Source organism: Oculina patagonica, chromosome 12 (genome assembly GCF_052425735.1).
Source record: "Oculina patagonica isolate OP01 chromosome 12, crgOcupat, whole genome shotgun sequence".
NCBI lineage: Eukaryota > Metazoa > Cnidaria > Anthozoa > Scleractinia > Oculinidae > Oculina > Oculina patagonica.
The window spans coordinates 16,436,446-16,456,057 of NC_135769.1; the positions used below are offsets into that span (position 1 = coordinate 16,436,446).

Genomic DNA, 19,612 nt, shown 5'->3' on the forward strand with positions numbered 1-19,612 from the left:
ATGATCACATCATTTTAATAACGAATGATCACATTTGTACATTGTTTCTACAAGTGGCGTAACGAGCCTTTTTAAAGACTAAGATGAGTATCTACAACATATACAGATATATGGTAAAAAAAAATTACCATCTTTATTATTTACTTTACCGATATGGTTCAAAAACTATATTTTACCAAGAGAAAATAATGGTTTGCATTATAGTTTCAATTTTTTCTAATCTTAACCCATTCTTAATCGATTTAAAGAGCAAAGTTTACTAAAAACAATCAGATCATTATAGTAACTCTTTCCATTGGTGGCTTCGTTGAAAGACAATTTCTATCGAAGCAGTTTAGTCCCTATGCTACCAAGATAACAGAGATAGGATAAAATGGTATGTTTTCAGAGCTTTTTCGTAGTCTGAAAAAGAGTTACAGGCCGGTTTACGAGCTGTCTCTCAAAATTTATTCCTTTTTGGCCTAAAATAGTTTGCTTTGTGCATGTAATCTGTTATAATTATAAAACTGTTATATTCAACGGTACAGAGAAAAATGCGTTAGCAAAAAAGGGTTTAACTTGGTACTTGATAAAACTCGATTAAATACTGCTTCGGGTATAAGATGGCACACAAACCTACGGGATTTGAGGACTGGGCTAAACACTTGAGCCGAACATTTTAGAGGGGCTCCTCCCCCTTCCCGAATATCTTCCTGATCAGTTTATTCGTTACTCCTTCACTAAGGAGCATCTAAAGTCATCGTTCGCCAGCGATCGATAAACTATAAGCCAAACTATCGTAGGACTTCAGTTATCCTCAGAGGAACAAATCACTTCCGGAGTAGTACTTCTTTCTTTATAGGGGTGGTTTCTCTTGTAGACACCTACTGTACGTTTCGCCGAATCGGGATGTTGCTCCTTCACGGAATTCTACGTAACGCCCAAAAGGTAGCGTTATAACAGAGGCAACGAGGCGTTTTAGACCGATCAAGGTCGTACGCCCTCGGACGGCACTGTGGGGTAATGCTGTCATCAATGACGAACGGACGACCAGGGGTCTCTTCATTCCATTCGTCCGAGCTGTCGACTTTCATTGTCATTTCCGAACACTCTTCACTGCTTACTTCCCAGTTTTTCTGTTGTTTCTCTTCGAAGTCTTCCACAGTGTCATATGCGGCTGGGGCAGCAGGGGACGAATCAAAGTTTAACACGTTGGCAGCTGTTGATGATAGCGAGAGCTCACTGAGCGAGCTTTTACCAGGTGAAGAACAGGCCATAGGGGTCAAGGCTTGATAAGGCAGGAAAGATAACAACTGGGCAAAACGAATCTGTGAATTCCGTTTGCTAGGAATCTTGAGGGAAGGTGAACCCTGAACCGTGTGGTAAAACCGATTTTTAATGCTCTTGACAATATCGGTCGAGGAACGGCTTAACTTGGGAACTTGGATTGCGCCATCTATGTTGCTGAAGGAAACATCATCATCCTCATCATCATAGCGTGAAAGCCGCTCGGCTGAACTTTTGCTGTCGCCAGATGCTTGTACCTATGGAGAAAACGTTAATATGAAAAGGAGCTACATCACGGTATCCCGACGACACTTGACAAAACCCTTTCCCTTTAAGGTAACTCTCGGCGTATACCACCGATAGAAAAGGTACCCCTTAGGCCCGGGGGGGGGGGGGGCACTCAAAAAAGTTTTATACGGGGAGGCTCCGCCCCAAGTTCTAACCCCTTACCCTTTTTTATACCATTTTTGACAGAAATTGTACCCCTTTCGTATACCTTTAACTGAATAAAGGTACCCCTTTCATATACCTAGGAGCCATGGCGTGGACTTAAAATAGGACGTTTTCTTGTCATTTTTATGTAGCGCTTAATAAATTAAAATAATACAGCCATAAATTGCGTCTGTTCGAAATACTTTAATTAAAGGCCCTTTTACAGCAAGGCGCCCAAAAGTGTGACCACTTTTAATTTATTCACATTCTTTAGTGCAGATGTAATCCAATCGGAAGTCAACTGCAAGCTATCCACGGCTTTTGATTGGATTAAATCTGCACGAAAGAATGTGAATAAATTAAAAGTGGTCACACTTTTGGGCGCCTTGCTGTAAATAGCCTAATGACAGATTTTCATACCCTTTCATACACTTAAACTCGTGAAATCCCTACCCTTTTATATACCTGAAGCCTGAAAAAGGTACCCCTTTCGGGCGGAGCCTCCCAGTATAGGCCATTATAGGGAGTACCCCCCCGGGCCCTTAGGCTTTCACATATACTTACAGAAGGGTTATTGCACTTTTTTTCGTAATTTTTCCCTTGAATGAATCGACCGCTCGGTGGGTCTGTTCAAGATAATTTTGAAAGGCCCTTTTAAACACCTAAATAACAGTTTCCCTACCCTTTTGTATACTTCAACTCGTGAAATACTTACCCTTTTATAAATCTACAGCCTGGAAAAGGTAACCCTTTCGGGCGCAACCCCCTTATAGTCCACTATATAGGGAGTCCCCCCCCCCCCCCCAACCAACCCACCAGTCTTAACCATTCTTGTTTATTACTCCTTGGTATCTTTCTGACTTACTTTATAAAATATTTGGTAAAGAGTTCAGCTAATTAAGTATATAAATATATCGTAACAAGGTACTTTACATTGATTTTGAAATTTTCCGTTACAATGGAACCTCCAATTAACGAGCCTCTCACTGTAATAGTAAAATACATGGAAAAGAACCCCGATATTAGGAAACCTTGTTAAAGCTCACATATTTTAGCAGTTCCTTGGCCTTTGCAAAGTGGAGGCTCCACTGCATATTGCACGGTTTTTCTTTAAAAATAAACAAATTCTGACAACTGCTTACAGACCTTAAATTCAGAAGCCGAGTGAGGTTACGTCAGTAAACTTGTTTTTTATTACAGTCCAACTTAGTGGCGAACTTTTTCAACTCTGATTGGTCTTTATTTCAGTCCACGAGTTACTTTCAAGAATTTTAGGTCTTTCAGTTCGGAGACTATCGAAATGACATCAGTAACAATAACATCTTCATATATGCACACCATATCTCTTACGGTGAGATTCCTTCACGTCCGTCAACCAAACAGAATAGGAGATTTTGTTATTCATATCATGAGAGGAACAATTGCTGGTAAAAAATAAATTCATGATACGATCAAGATATAGTTACTCACCGAAGTTGATGGCTTGGTCTTCAAGGACAATTCTCTTTCCATCTTTAAGAACTTCAACTCCTCCTCGGTTCGAATCAGGCGTTCTCTCAAAGCTTGCATTTCAGCGGTGTCTGATTCGTGTTGACATTCAAACTCCCTGGACTCTTGCAGAAATCTTCTTACCGCTTCGTCTTTTTCTTTTAGGACATCGGTGTATCGTTGAGTGATCTCGTCTCTTTCTTTCCTGGCTTCTTCTCGCTCGTTGATAGCTTTTTTCCTTTCTTCCCCGTAAAAGTCTCGTTGCTCTTGATACTTTTTCGCTAGGCGAGTGAGCTCGGTGTTTTCCTCTTTGAGATATTCTTCTTGCCGTTGAGAAACGGAAAGCTGGAATTGCAATTCTTGCATCTGCTTTTTGAACTGTGAACAATCGACGACAACATTTTCGTAGTTTTCTTGGCACTGCTGTTTGTTTTTCTCCATGATATCGTAGCGTGCCTTTAACGCTTCAGCCCAGCTTTTAAGTTCATTTAGCTCAGAAACCGCTTGGTGTTTCTCCATCTGTAGCTTTTGGGAGATGAATTGGAGCTCGCGATATCGATTTGTCAGGTCTTGAACTGTTCTGATACCGTTTTGTTGGAGCGCTATGGTTTCTGACATCTGCAAGGACTTCCTTCGCTCCTGATCAAAATTCTGCGTCAACTCTTTTAGCTTGCACATCAGTTCTTCATTTCTCTTCCTTCCTTCTTCCACCTGCTTTCTCAACTCCTTGGCTTCCTCTTCCGTCGACAAAAGCTTTATCAATAGAGCAACTACGTAAGCATGTCGCTCGTCCATGACCCTCTGGCATTCGTTTATCTGAAGATTGGCGGTTTCCTCGATTGCTTTTGCGTTGCTGCAAGCTTCTCTCGCTCTCTCTTCTGCTTTTCTTGTCTCTCTTTCCAGACACTGCAAAACCTTAGAGTTCAAATCCAGGTCACTGTTCATTTTACTGAGACTTTTTCGGAGCTGTTGGTTCTCTTTCAACAGGTGGTCGTACCCGAGGGTCATCTCTTGTAGGTCTGACACAGCTCTTTTGAAGTGATTGCTAAGAATGTCCACATCGCGTGGTGGATCGATATCTAGAAGTGAGACAGGATTAATTGTAAGAAAATTGAAAATCCGTAACCAGGATTCATCAGAGTAAAAAAAGTTAAAATATTTGAAACTAATGACAAGATTTCAGCAACCTGACTGTTGTCTTCGATGGATAAAGATGTACGAGAAAAATGATCGAATTGGCATTTGAAAGTGTTGATTTTTGTGGAGGGAGAAAAACCGGAGAACCTGGAGAAAAACCCTCGGAGCAAGGCGAGAATCAACAACAAACTCAATCCACATATGACGCCAGGTCTGGGAATGGAACCCGGGTCAAATTGCTGGAAGGTGAGCGCTCTCACCACTGCGCCATCCCTGCTCCCCTAAAAGAATGTTAGTGGTAAACCTCGATAAAACAAAAGGCCAAGGGACTGGCCAAATATATTCGCTATAATGAGGTTTTTTCACATCGGGGTTCTTTTTGTTAGCGAAACTTAAAAAAACGCAGGGAAGTAATTTGTCATGGACTATTAAACATTACGCGCCAGCAGGTCGTAGCCCTGAACTCGCGAACTCTTTACCTTTTTAATCACAAAAATGCGCCCAAGTCAAACGGTATAGGAAGACATAAATGTAATTTACCTGTCAAATACTTGTCACTGACTTCACTGATCATGATTAAGGGATTCGCTCCTATGATGAAAATGAAAAACCCGCTGTCAGCTCTGATGTATATATTGTATTTAATCGAAAAGCATTTTGGATATTGCGGTTGGTAGACAAAAAAAAATACTGTTATTGTTGCTATGGTTACATATTGTTGCTGTGGTCACACAGATATTACGGACCTTCAGTTTGGAGTCCGAGTACGAAATCAAGTACGAGTAATTTTCGAATTTCAATCCAGTCACGTTCCCAGAGCCCTTACTCTTCCCTGTTGCTGACCAGTTGAACAAAAGACTTTTGAAAAGAGATTGGTGTGAAAGGCGATCATGGAAAGCATAAAAACTACGTTTAAAAAAGTCGTACTCGTACTCGATCTGAAGGTGCCTATAATAAGTTCGTATAGTGTGCTCGTCCGGGTGAGAGTAGTTCTGAAAAGAACTGTTGCTGATGTTTCGACAACCTGAACGGAAATTATCTTCACAGTCAAGTGAAAAGTTGTTTGTCAGTCGATGATGTTGTAAGTCTGGTCCGTTGAAACTGATTGGTCAGTTTTGCCATGTGTTATTGGCTGTTACTGGCCAGGATGTCCTTGTTATCTGTTATCCGTACCGACATACGATATCGAGGGGAATCTTACAAAGCGCTTAGCACTTCATTAACAACTTGTTGAATAATGATTAACCATTATCCTGAAGTCACCTGGGCCGGGTAGCTTATCCAGAATTAGCGTGAATTTTGATTCCAAATTTTAACTTTTCAGTAAGGTTTTCAATTTATATTTTCTGTCCTCCAGTTTTGAAGTCAAACGTATCTCAAACTCCACAAAACAAATCCTGGATTTGTGCATAGTTACTAACTATGATTTGTGTTCATCGGCTTTTGAACAACCCAGCCCTGATGTTTTACCCACTCAGCCTACGGCCTCGCTGGGATAACTGCTTATTTTATTTTGCGCGTGAAGATAGACGTCAGTTTATCAGGGCTATTTATAGGAAAGTCAAGCCAATAGCAAGCACACTTCAGAGTAACAAGTTTTGATTGGGCTTACGATCGTGTAGGATTACATTAGCATTTACGCAGACCCTCCTTGGGCTTAGCATGAAAATGTCTGCGTACAAGGATAGTATTACAACTGAGCAAATGTCAAATTCCTGAAGACAGAAAGGTTGGCTGACAGCAGCTAGCAGAATAATCACTCGATATTGTCATATTGAACAAAAATTGGATTTGGCTATCAAGGAACTTTAAAATAGACTTGGGAATCTTTCCTTTTTATGCGGGAAACAATTTATCTACCCAAATGGCAAACAAGTTTCCCGAAAATATTTTTAATATTCCTCGCGCGGGAAAGCCTTGGATGCTAATGAATGCCAACTAGAACCTCTTCCGGCTTTTGATGAGTCCCTGTATAAACGCTTCTCGTTACAAAATTTATTATACTTCTCGTTTTTTTGTTTGGTTTTACAGTTCTTCTAATTTCGCCGTGGTATGTTTATATCATAAAGCATAATGTGGCTCAGGTTTTACAGAGAAAATGTTTAGCCAAAGCATGTGCCCACACTAAAGTTCCCACCCTTGTAACATTTACACGATCTAATATAAACAAGTTACATAAATAAAGTTTTCCTTACTTGTTGTAGCTTTCTCTCCCGTTAGCATCTCGTACAGACCTGGATTTAAAAGCTGTAGAACATCAAGGAAATGCTGCAGACCTTCTGTCGATTTAGTTTCAAGAATGTCCAATAGCTTGCTAGCCTTGCGTTCGCTCGTCTTCTCAGCGAGCACAATCTCACAATCGTCTCTGTCGAAAACCGCCTTACTGCGCAAATAATCGAATAAAAGAGCGCGGTCTACTCGAAGTTCCTGAACAAATTGAACACGATGACATCTTAAATTCTCCCACATTTCCTCCGCAGTAAAATCCATCGCTCCACCTTAACAGTTTCACGGTGCCGTAAAAACTCTTGCTACACTGTATCTAAACGGAAAATATTTGTACCGCTGCCAAGATCCGGATATTATAGCCTTTTTATATCGATATCTCGTGACCCCATCTCCGAACATCTTTGACTGACCTGACCGTGTTGTGTATAGTTTCAACAAAAATATTTCTGTACTGAAAAAAAAACTTTCGCCCTACATGGTTGCAATACACTGTTCAGTCAAAAGGTGATTTTTCGCTGTTACCCTGAATTTGGCTTCTTCCGCTAGCCATGAGTAACACTTAGTTGGAAAGGTCCCCGAATTTTGTTTACATTTGTAACTTCGGAAACGTCCCCATGACAACGGTTTGAACATGTCCGCATGCGCAGTTGTGCGTCGACCGGAAGCTATAGCGAAGTTCCTGTTTCTCAAAAGTCAGAAAACTGTCTATTTGAATATTTTGGGGGTGTTTATTGTTACAAACCAAATCCAATATAATTGAAATGTAAGACATTGCGTGAGAGTGCAGTGGATCGCACTGTTGAGCTAAAATGTTTTCTCATATTAAGGCCTTTTATCTTATTTGCCAAGGAAAGAGCTAGAAGGCAACGAAAGCGGAACTTGGACTGAATAAGATCCATTTTAACGACAAACACAAAAGAACGCTCATAAAATCTCTTGATGACGCACGTTAATGTAAGTAAGGAGGTTTAAAGTGTAAAAAGCTAAAACCTAAAGCCTCGCAAAATATCTAGGGTGGCCCAATGTCAAGGTCTTCGAAGGTCTGTATCATGAGCTGCATACGAAGAGATAACTGACTTTATTACTATGTTCATGTTACAGACTGTTGCTAAACTACAGCACAACTTTGTTTCAAGTCCAAGCTAATTGCAATTAACTGCTGGACTAATACGATATTCATTCAATTATAAAATAGCTTTATACCGAGAGGGCAAAGATTTCGTCCGAGTGACATTAGTATCCATTCATATCACCGCTCCGTTGTAGGAACAATGGAGAATACGAAACAGCAAGGAAGGGAAACCGCACTGTCATGATGATAAACATTTCCACAAAGAAAACCCTTTTTGAGTGTCCAGTTTAATCTATAGGGATACTACGGGTAGTCGCCCTCTTTTCTGGTCTTTTCTTAGATCTTTCGCGCTAGGGAAAGTTATCAATTACGTGGATTAATGGTAAAAATGAGGAGGAAATGAGAAAAAAAGGAAAAATGGACGCTTTTCAAAAATAACCAACTTTGGTAACTTAAATTATTTTCGTTTCCTTCAGTTTCAACTTTCAGTAAATTTTGAAGACCGCTGCGCCCTCCCACGTAGAATGTCCAAAAATGATCCTGTAAACGTAGGTTATCATTTGAAAAACACACGAGCTTCTTTAAAGACAAGCACTTACGTCAAACTACCGTTTGTGTTCTTACAGTTAACAGTTCTTACAGTTAATTTGGCAGTTGGCAAGCTATTAAAGTGTTGTACATGTACATACGCAAATGTGACGCTTACCCAAATGTTGACATAACGATTTAAATCAAGGAAGTACAAACTTGTTGAAAGACAAGAATTTACGTCACGACCAATTTTATTCCAAGTAACCAACACGTTATGTCCAAAAATGGACAAGAACTTCTTCAGCTGGACGTTTCCACGAAGCTCAGCGAGTAAGACAAGCTGTTCCGCTGTCAGAAAGTAAAATAAAACAGAATTGTACGATTTATTTTCATCTTGTCCGAAGATTTACTTTGCGTAATGATTGGGTACACGAAAGGGAAGGGGTTACATTTACTAAAGGGCGCGATGATCATGTAGAAATAGTCTGAATGTCTGTTTAGTCCGAAATAGCTGAACAAGAATAACAAAAAAATGTGAAACGAAAATTATTCAGTGTATACGTTTTTGCTTTATTCGATATATTCAGCCCTCCATAATGGAATATGGTTTGGTCTGAAATTAAATGGCTTTTAGATTCTGATAATTTTGACATGACTGTACCGCACTGGTACGTTTGTGTACTGTGGTCTAGAATTGTGAATTTGTTTTAGAGTAAGCAAATGATATAAATGTTATGCAAACCGTAGCCAGTCCGGGTAGCAGAAAACAAGTACCTTTTTAAACACGTTAACTAGTTTTAGGCGTCTGAAGTATGCATGGTAACATATGTGTAGGCACATACAGCTACCCAAAGGCTAAAAATAATTTAAGGTATCGTCTGGGATAGGGTAGGGTAAAACCCCGTATCTTGTACGTATAGACATGTAAACTGATTTTAGATGTCTAGAGTATGGTAACCTACGCGTAGGCATGTCAGTACAGCTACACAAAGGCTAAAAATAACTTAAGGTATCGTCTTGAATAGGGTATGATAAAAACCCGTATCTTGTACGTATAGACATGTAAACTGATTTTAGATGTCCGAGTATGGTAACCTACGTGTTGGCATGTATAGCAACACAAAGGCTAAAAATAAATTAAAGATTCGATTATGGTCATGGTCAGGGTGGGGAAAAATCACGTATATGCCTTAAATGGGGTATGGGTTTCGAATAAACATGTCACAAGCCCCCACTGAAAAGTCGGGGAGTCCCCCCTCCCGGGGGGCGAACGTTTTATGTGAAAATGTAGAATATGCCGAACTTCCTACTTTTTCTATGGGTACCCGTCAACATACTAACCCCAGGGGGGGGTACTCCGGCTTGTAAATGACGGGGATGATCGAAGGATTTTTTTGGGTTTGAAATTTTCGATTCTGGGATTTTTTTGAGTAAGATGATTTGGCAAGTATTTTTTTGGGTGACTTGATTCAAATAGGGGATTTTTTAGGGTATTTAAAACAAACCTAAGTGCTTTGGCTCGGCCTTGGCGTATTTATGGTATCATGAATACCAACCGCGAGCGTTATTGCCCCTCCTGGCAATTTAGGGGTAATATTTGACAAGGGATTTTTTTAGGGGCTATTTTTGGTCCAGGGATTTTTTGGGATAATGTCGGAAGACTTAGGGATTTTTTTGGGTCTTGAGTTTTGCCTTCATTCGATCATCCCCGTCATTTACAAGTCGGAGTCCCCCGCCCTGAGATACCAACGAACTAAAAATGCTACCAATTTTACACTTCCGATGGTTCAGAACAGATGTTTCGCATGAGGAAAATTTGAAAACATGAGGAATTCTATGATTAAGCATGTGGTGCGGTGGCCGGGGATCGAAATTTTAAAAACTGTGACTCAGTCCGTGTGAAATGATTCACTATCTAAGCTAAATCGTTTAACTGGATTAAATGCGATTACACGAATGACAAAGACAGAGGAACACTTCGTGAAATCCCTTGATTACGAACATTAAAGTAAAGAGGTGCAAGTAGAAATGCTTTATACTTAAAGCTACGATGAGTATCTGGAATGGACCCAATGTCAAGAGCAGAAATAACTGCGCGTAGAAATAACAATAACTGACTGCTGGTTAATTCTTGAATAGTGTACAAAAGTATGCAGTATTTCGAGAGGGTCCTGAGGGGGGAACAAATCCCATTTCCCAGCCCAAATTGCCCGAATCCCATTTCCCAGCCATTTTGTCCAAATCCCATTCCCAGAGTAAAACCCAGGCATGGAAAACCGGGCTAAGCGAATATTTGTTGTGATTGTCCAATGTAGTCCACTCCCTGAACTCTCCCTCGGTGAACCCAGGCACAGGCGCGTTGAGCGAGACAGAAATTGACCTGCAGCGCATCTCAGAAACGTCAGCCCCACCCCCTCCCCCCCCCAAAAAAAAAAATGAGGAGGGGAAGGAGAACACATCGACGACGGACGCACGAGTGTAAATATACTTGTGCCATACGGCCAGAGGGACGAGATGTCCCGCTATTGTTACGTAGTTGATCATAGCGACTTTTACCGCGCGCGTGTGTAAGAAACGCCATACGTATCTGTGGATGGTGTAGCATGACTGCAGACCAGACTGCCCCTCGCACCGGGCGGGGAGAAGAATGGAGATCCAATCATCTGCTAGATCACCATGCGAGACCGGAGAATGGAGTTTCAGTAGCACTAAGCATGATCCCACACCACTACCCTGCACACATCACTCAATCATTGTGCCAGCTCGTCTGAGTTCCGCTAGACTCACTAACACGAATGATCGACACTTGTGGAACCGGAGGGTGGAGTCAGCGACCAGCGGAAAGAAATTAGAGCGAAAAAATGAGGTAGCATGACTGACAGCTCCCATTCCCATGCCGAATCCCAGTCCCAGTTACCAAATCCCATTCCAGTGAAAAATGGCAATCCAGTCAAAAAGGCAAATCCCAGTTCCCTTTTACCCTTAAGGACCCTCTTTCGACTGTAGGTCTGTGAGAGGGGTAACATCCTCGGCGGAAGATATAAGAAAGGGTTACCTTCCCTGACCGACAAAAATGGCATATAAAAGGGTGAGGGTTTGGACTTCTAGTAGGGGCGGAGAAAAATTCGATGAGTCAAACTGCCGTTAGGGTTGCTTGCACAGTAATATTATTTTCTAACAGACCTAACAGTTCTAAGTGCTGGCAGATGGCAAGCTTTGTAAGTGTCCAACATACACAAATGCGACTGACCCAAATGTTGACATAACAATTGAAATCACAAGGAAGTACAAGCTGGCTGAAAGATGATTTGTACACTAGTCACGTAGCCCGTCAGTATAATTTGCATCTAGAGCACGTTTCTCTCCAAGTATTAAACAAACACGTTACGTCCAAAAGGACAAGTTCCTTTTCAGCTGGACGTTTCCGCAAAGCCCAGACAGTATGACAAGCTGATCCGTTGTCTGAAAGTGAAACGAAATTGTATGATTTAATTTCATCTTGACCGAAGAGTTACTTTAGCCAATGATTGTGTCCGCGGCAGAGCAGTGCTATAAGGGAAGGAGTAGGGGTTACAATTACTGAGGGCGTGGTCATCTCGAAAACTAAAATTCTTCCATCAAGAATTATAGTAAATGTATGTAAAACAGTGAGGAGAATTCAGGTGCCGAACACGGATCTTGAAATAATCTCTCATGTCCAATGAAGTGAACAGGAGCTGAACAAGTATAACAAACAGATATGAAACGAAAATTGTTCAGAGGATGTTTCCCGCACTATTCAGCCCTTCATTATGAAAAGCCCGGATTTCCTTGATTAATATTGTAGAATGTCTTAGTGCTTGGCGCCCGCCTGGGTAACCGAGAACACGTACATTCTTAACACGTTAACTAGTTTTAGACGTCCGATGTATGGTAACTTACGTGTAGGAACGTAAAGCTACACAAAGGCTAAAAATAATTTAAGGTATCGTCTGCCGGGCATAAGGTAAGGTAAAAACTTGAATCATCTTCGTGTTGGCATGTACAGCAACATGTCAACATGTCTCACGCTCCCACTGAAAAGTCGGGGAGTCCCCGCTCCCCGCGGGGCGAACGTTTTATGTGAAAATATAAAACATGCCGGAACTTGCTACTTTTTGTATTGGAACCCGTCAACAAACTAGCGAACTAAAAATGCTACCAATTTACACTTCCCGTGGGTAAGAACAGATGTTAAACATAAGGCAAATTTAAAAACATGAATTTGTATAATGTCATAAATTCTGTAAGTCTGAGGCACTGTGGTAGACCGGAAATATGCCGTGACTCAGTCTGTGTCAAATAATTTATTATCTAAGCTAAATTGCTTCACTGGATAAAATGCGATTACATGAATATTAAACAAAGACAAAGGAACACTCCAGTAGAATCCCTTAATGACATGCATTAGTAAAAAGGTGTAAGGTCTGTAAGTGTATTTGTTTAATTAAGATCTGAAACAGCTTCGTGTAGAAAATAACTAATTGCTGATTCATGCTGGCATTTAAAGGGGTTACCAAATGTCAATAGTACAATAACATGCAGTATTTTTACTGTATGTTTGTGAGAGGGGGAGCATCTTCTATGGAAGATATACGAAAGGGTTATGAAGATTTAAAATACTTCCAGTCATCTCTGAGTTTCATATCCGCCGCAGTACATGAAGACCCCAGGGGGGGTACTCCGGCTTGTAAATGACGGGGATGATCGAATGGAGGCAAAACTCAGGACCCAAAAAAATCCCTGGACCAAAAATAACTCCCCAAAAAATCCCTTGTCAAATTACCCCTAAATTGCCTGGAGGGGCAATAACATAACACAAAGAGCACTCGTTTTGTTTATTCATGATACCATTTTTACGCCAAGGCCGTGCCAAGGCACTTTAGTTCGTTTTTTTAATACCAAAAAAATCCTCTATCTAAATAAGACCCAAAAAATACTTGCCAAATTTTCCAACCCAAAAAAATCCCGGAATCGAAAATTTCAAACCCAAAAAAATCCTTCGATCATCCCCGTCATTAACAAGCCGGAGTACCCCCCCCTGGGATGAAGACATTCATGAGACAGTGCAAGTGTTTTACAGGTTGCCAGTGTCAGTCACTACTCTAACATGCGAAGCGTGAATTTGGAACGTTTTCTTCCCTTCTGGATCTATCGCAGTCACTACGACTAGCTGGTCGCTCTTTTTTCAGCTCTTTCTCGTAAGGGAAAGGTTATTAATTATGGAAATCTTAACTCGATTTCGTAACACCTTCGTGCACGTAGCCCTTGAGCACGCAGGTTTTTCCAAGTAACAAACATGATTAATTTGAAGTCCAAAAAAGAGACTGCTGTTAGAGAGCCAATATTTTCTAACGTTGGACGTCTTGCGACCGCAAGCAAGCTTACCCAAAGTGACAAGTATTAACTAAGAAAACAAGCTTGTAAAAGAGATCCGTTGTCACGTCGAGACGTTGAAACAAAATTATGTCAAAAAAGACGATTTATTTTTAACTGGACTTGTCCGAAGGTCATTTCTTGGTTGCCTGTTGCGCAAGTGAAACAAAATTGTGCGCGCGGTCTTCCATACAGTGCTATTAGGGAAGGGGGTGGGTTACATTTACTGAGGGCGTGGTCATTTCGAAAATCAAATTCGTTCACCAAGAATCACAGTAAATGTATTTATAGCAGTTAGGAGAATTCAAGTACCGATCACGGATCTTGAAATAATTGCTCAGTCCAAAAAAACTGAAAAAACTGAACAAGTAAAATAAACAAATGTGAAACGAGAGTTGTTCACAGAATGTTTCAGGGCCGTAACTAGCAAGAGGCAAGGCGAGGCACTTGCCTCGTCTAGATTTGAACCCAAAATTAAAAACAAAATGCTTTTAAGCAAATGAAAGATCATCGCAGTAATGTACTTAACTTAAGCAGTTGAGAAAAGCAAGTGAAAAAATTAGGTGGTTATTGTTTATTTATCCCGGACCCAGCTCCCAGTTGGCTTGATAGCTCAGTTTGTTAGAGCGCTGCACTGGTATCGCAGAGGTCATGGGTTCGATTCCCGTTCAAGCCTGAATTTTTTTCAGGCTTGCTTTTCTCAACTGCTTAAGTTGAGTACATTACTGCGATGATCTTTCATTTGCTTAAAATGTATATCCGCAGTACAAATATATGAATTTCATATATTCATTTCATAAAATATTTTTAGTTAGAAAAATAATCCCCATTTAAACGAGATTGATTTTTTTCGAAAGAAATACGTTTAATATGAAATTGCTGTAGAGAGTTTTAGAGCTTTAAGATTCCGAAAATTTTTGCGACTCCTCTAGTGGCTAGTGCTTTCGACAATCGCAGATTTTGCCTCGTCTGTGACAAAAGCCTGGCTACGACCATGTGTTTCCGCTCTTTTCAACTGTTTGTCATGAAGAGCAAAGATTTTCTTGATCAACAGCAACGGAACTTCTTTTTGTATGGGACTCCATTAGCATTGATTAATGATAGCTCCCAACAGATATTTGGCATAAGGCAAAGTCAAAATTATGCAAATTCTATGATCAAGAATTTCTATGTTCGCGGTGCTGAAGCGGATCAGACGGCGGAAATGAACCACTGTTCTACTTTTCAACTACATTGTTAATTGATGTAATGTAAATGAAATGATTCATTCGTTGAAGCTTTGAATTTTTTTCAGGCTTCTTTATTCCAATTGCTTAAATTGGAAATTCACTGCGACGATCATTTATCACTCTCTTACCAGATTGTTAAATTCACACAGTGCTATCTATAGCACACAGTGCTATAGATAGCACTGTGTGAATGACCGCGCGGACAATCATTGCGCAAGGTAATCCTTCAGACAATATACATGAATATAAATAAATCGTAATTTTGTTTCACTTTCTGACAACGGATCAACTTGTCATAATGTCTGAGCTTTGCGGAAACGTCCAGCTGAAAATAACTCTTGTCCTTTTTCGGACAACGTAGATCTTACTTGGAAAAAGCGTGCTCGGGCTACGTGACAATTGTACAAATGATCTTTCAGCAAGCTTGTACTTCCTTGTGATTTAAATTGTTATGTCAACATTTGGGTCAGTCACATTTGTGTATATGTTGGACAATTATAAAGCTTGCCAACATGGCATGGCAACATAACTTATAAGTGTTAGAAAATATTGACATTAATCTTAGAAGTCTGAGGTATGGTAACCTACGTGTAGACACGTATGGCGGCTCATACACAAACGCAAAAAATTATTTAAGGTATCGATTATAGTCACGTCTAAAATAAGGGAGGGAAAAATCACGCATATTTTTTCTTAAATAGGGTAACCATAACTCCATAAGGGTTTAAAGAAGCATGTCGCACGCCCCCAACAAAAAGTTGGGGAGTCCCCCCTCCCGGGGGTCAAAACTTGTATGGAATCTGAACAGAATGACAAACCAGCGAACAATGCAGTCAATTTTACACTTCCTGTGAGCCAGAACAGATGCTTCGCATAAGGCAAATTTGAAAATATTTTATAAGGTTAAGAATTCTGTGGCGCTGCGGCGGACCGGAAATGAACCGTGATATAGACTGTGTGAAATAATCTCTCCAACGTTTCAGTGATGTTAAGTCGTCAGAGGTTAGGAAGTTTATCTAGTGGTGAAAATGTTTCTACTAGATCAGTTCGATTCTGATTTAACACTGTAATTTTTACGTGTTTGTCTAACCTAACCAGGGTTCCTGACCCAATCAAGCAAATATAAAAATGTCCAAATATAGCTGCAGAAAATTAAATATAGGGGAAGCCCCATCGCTGTTGGTGTGCAAAATGTAATTATCAGAGTTATACTATAAAAACAGTTATACTATAAAAGTTAAGAAAAAACAGTTATACTATAAAAATAACACAGATTATCTTGGTTGATATTGAGTCTTCGAAACACGCAGTTATGTGAAACTACTCGTGACGTGAGGTCTGAAGACCTGTATCAGTAAAAACACTTGGAACAATAAAAATATTGAACCACAAACGTAAACGACTCGCAACAACCTGCATAACAACATCAAACAAAAACAAAATTGACAAAGCTTTTGACGAAGTATAAATGACGAGGATTTTATGCAAATTTTATCCGGTTTTGTGACCTTTTTTTCAACTTTTCATGCTGTCAGGAATTAAAGTGAGAAACTGGTCTTGCGTTCGAAGAGTTTTGAAAGTTAGTCAGATAAAGGGCTATGTAGGAAACTATATTTCTCTTTCTGCTTTAGAAAGAAACAATTGCTGAACAAAGTAAGTGCAGGCGTTGTCATATTCTTGGCTTTGTCTCTTTTTCCAAGAAGCCGACAGCTTATCGAACTTCCGTTCACGACATCAATGCGGAATATCACGTTAAAACAAACAAAAACGTTAAATGTAAATAGATTTAAGTGTCGTACGCGAACGTAGCGGTCTTGTGTCCAATTAGCTGCCATGCTATTATTAAAAGTACGTAAATACAAGTTCAATTCCGTTCAATTCATGTTTAATTCTCATTACTTGCTCCGGGGGACTCTATGGAATTTTTGTTGGGGGGGGGGGGGGAGGGGTGGCCCAGTCCTCGATATTGTCACTGCTTCAGACCAAAATATATGATTTTCCATTCCATAATTTAGATCTCAGTTCTTGAATCTGTTCCCAAAGTTAATCGTCAATCCCTATTTTGCAGTCGGTAACCTGTTATCCCGGCCTCAATTATAAACATCTAGATTATAACTTATTACCTAGATAAACTTATCTTGCGATTATAAACTTCTGCAAAAGAGTAGCCTGTATGTCCTGTCTCCTCAAGGGAGGGAGGGCGGCTGTACTCAGGCAGACAGAAACAGTTCAATCCTGTCACGCATGAGAGTACCACCCTACCCTACCCCCCTCTCTCGCTTTGTATTGAGTCTGACGTCTGAAACAGTTGAGAGATTTTAGGGTTAATCACTGCTGGGGGCGAAAAGTGACGTAACGCTCCAGTAGTTAGACTTCCTGTAGGACGTGAGACTGATATAAGAGCTCGAACACACACGAGCCGTAAGCTGTTCGCTTGAGCATTTTGCTGAGCATGGATATGGGAGAGGAAAGCTTTGAAGATATTTTGGAGAGAAACCGGGTGGAAATTGTGCAATGTTTGCAGCTAGATCGCACGTTTTTGTTCGACTACCTCCGGAGCAAAGCGGTTTTCGACATCGGTGACTGCGATCTTGTTCATGCAGAGAAAACTCGTGAGCAAAAGGCTGGGAAATTACTCGACATTCTGATGACCAAAGGAGATGAGGGCTATTCTCATTTCATCGATGCGGTCCAGCTTCTGAATCCGCACTTGTTCGAGAAGATAACTGGGGAGAAAGCCACCGCAAGTATGTAGTATGTAAACGTGCATGTCTGTACTGTACGTATACGCAGTTGACTAAATTTATGTTATTGATATTATGTTACTAGTTCGTGCGGTATAGACTAGTTATAAAAGACGTCTGTCGCTTGATAATCGAATGCGATATCAAGATTTTTATGTCCAAAACATTCTAAATTCAATTTGTCAAGCTGAGGTTATAAGCTTTCATCGAAGTTGTAGGGTGCGTGTTTTTTCGTACGAGTAAGATTATTTTCGGTAACGACGCTAAGGATGGGTGTTACCATAAAGTATTTGAGCTAATTTAATCTTGTTTAATGACAAAAACGAGAACTTTTGTAAGTTCAGTTACGTTTGCAAAACTTGATCTAGTACAGGAATATCTGGCAAGGGTTGAAAACGTACAGAACTAGAAACCAAGGAGTTTTAAATCGGTCTTAATTTGTAGTTCGGGCATGAACTGTTAAGTAACTGAAGCGTTTATAAGTTTTCCGTTTATGTCACGCTAATCAGAATAAGCTGATATCAGAAATACTAAGTATTTTGCGTTGAAATGTAACCATCTCTCTTCTGAATATTATTTCTGAATTGTGGTTGAGTGTTTTACAATCTTTCTGATCTGAGAGATGCTCTGCCTTCAGTTGCTGCAGGGTCAAAATCACGTGTAATAATAGTGATATTTTATAGATTTGAGACATTGACGTCAAATATTTTTTGTCATTTAAATTTTACTATCTCTTTAACAAAAGACCCCTTCTGTTTAAAACTATCAACAGATCTAAATATAACGAGTAATTAGAGGCAATTACCACCTATGGTATTTAAAATTACCATAGGATTACAGTTCAATTACCAAAAGTAAATCCTGGCTGGATTTTCTTATAGAACGTATAATACGGTAATTAAAGATAAATAGGAAAAATAACACAGACGTATTGTTGGTATTCCAAGGTAAACAGGTAAATACGGCTGAGACGTAAGATAAATACAGCTGATCTTTTAATTGCAGTGGAAGTTGTTACATTTCTGTCACTGTTGTAAAGAAATTGATCTGATGTTATGGTGACAAACTGGACAAGACAAGAACTAATCAAAAGCACTATAACATTCTTTGTGACGTGAAAAGATTAATGTAAAAGTTCCTGCATATTTCAGAAACTTTTGAGCAAGTTTAACCGTTTCCAGATGTAAGTTGACTCCAAAAACCTTACAGAGTTTATTGGAAAAAAAAAATGCAAAAAAAAAATGTATTTTCCACTGGTCAACACAATAGCTTTAACTATCTGGCCTAGACAGGCAAGATATAGGTGCTTTCATTTTTTACAACCAACTTCCTTGTGTAATATCAGATTTCAAACTCGGATTCCTGATCTAAACAATAATGGCATTAAATACACAAAGGAATACCATGTGTTTCAGCAGGAAATACCAAACAACTCCCACATTCAAACAGAAAGCTGAACAGTAACAATATACTGTCTTTTAAAAATAAACTTCTCATTTCATTTTGAACAAGGAAGTGCTTTATATGCTATATAAGGAAACCTAATTGTCGATAATGGTCATTGATTGTATTAAATGGCCTATAAATATCATTGTATTGAGTATATTGATTACTAATTCTTCGAATTAACAAAACAAATGTGATATAGGAAAAAAGAAATTGTTAAATTTAGTTGCTAAGCCAAGTTTGAAAGGATATTTTAGACAAGGCATTGATTTTGTTACAATATTTGAAGAGTTTGGTATGGCTCCGGAGCTGGAAATAACAGTCGGTCATCGGACATTGGCCAACCAAAATTTGCTCACGTCCGACGAAACCCAAGTCTGGTCAGACATGATGTCCGGACAAAATTTTTTGATTGTAAATCATTTTACGGCAACAATGAATAAAATTCTACCTTTTGTTTTTTGATGATGTCCAACCAAAATTTTGTTTTGTCCAACCAAGATGGTGTCTAAGTAGGAAATGTCCTTTCAAGTGAAAAAAAATACAGTCGAAGCTCTCGTAAGCGGACACCCTCGGGACGCGAAAAAGTGTCCGTAACTGGAGCTGGCCGCTTATGAGAATGGTTCTCGTAAGCGGCCACTAGA

The 19,612-nt window shown here is 39.8% G+C and overlaps 2 protein-coding genes and 1 non-coding gene across 4 annotated transcripts in view; 2 read left to right on the plus strand and 1 right to left on the minus strand.

Moving 5' to 3' along the window:
• LOC144633115 (uncharacterized) overlaps nucleotides 1–19,612 on the minus strand; it is a 24,069-nt gene continuing 4,457 nt past the window's right edge. The window contains exons 1-4 of one of the 2 annotated variants that reach the window (XM_078491905.1): nucleotides 6,519–7,890; nucleotides 4,864–4,914; nucleotides 3,169–4,265; nucleotides 1–1,523 (exon numbers count right to left, since the gene is read on the minus strand). In XM_078491905.1, the coding sequence (XP_078348031.1) occupies nucleotides 900–1,523; nucleotides 3,169–4,265; nucleotides 4,864–4,914; nucleotides 6,519–6,813 (2,067 nt within the window). In that variant the 5' untranslated portion in view covers nucleotides 6,814–7,890 and the 3' untranslated portion in view covers nucleotides 1–899. Of the gene's footprint in view, nucleotides 1,524–3,168; nucleotides 4,266–4,863; nucleotides 4,915–6,518; nucleotides 7,891–19,612 lie in introns of those variants that run through there. The other variant, XM_078491906.1, reaches the window with a different exon arrangement.
• On the plus strand, nucleotides 14,152–14,225 carry Trnat-ggu (transfer RNA threonine (anticodon GGU)). The gene has a single exon. It is a non-coding gene; the product is annotated as a tRNA-Thr (tRNA).
• The window catches only part of LOC144633114 (uncharacterized), a 14,463-nt gene continuing 11,979 nt past the window's right edge, over nucleotides 17,129–19,612 (plus strand). Inside the window, exon 1 of the mRNA XM_078491904.1 lies at nucleotides 17,129–17,525. Coding sequence (XP_078348030.1) covers nucleotides 17,231–17,525 — 295 coding nt within the window. The 5' untranslated portion in view covers nucleotides 17,129–17,230. The remainder of the gene's footprint in view (nucleotides 17,526–19,612) is intronic.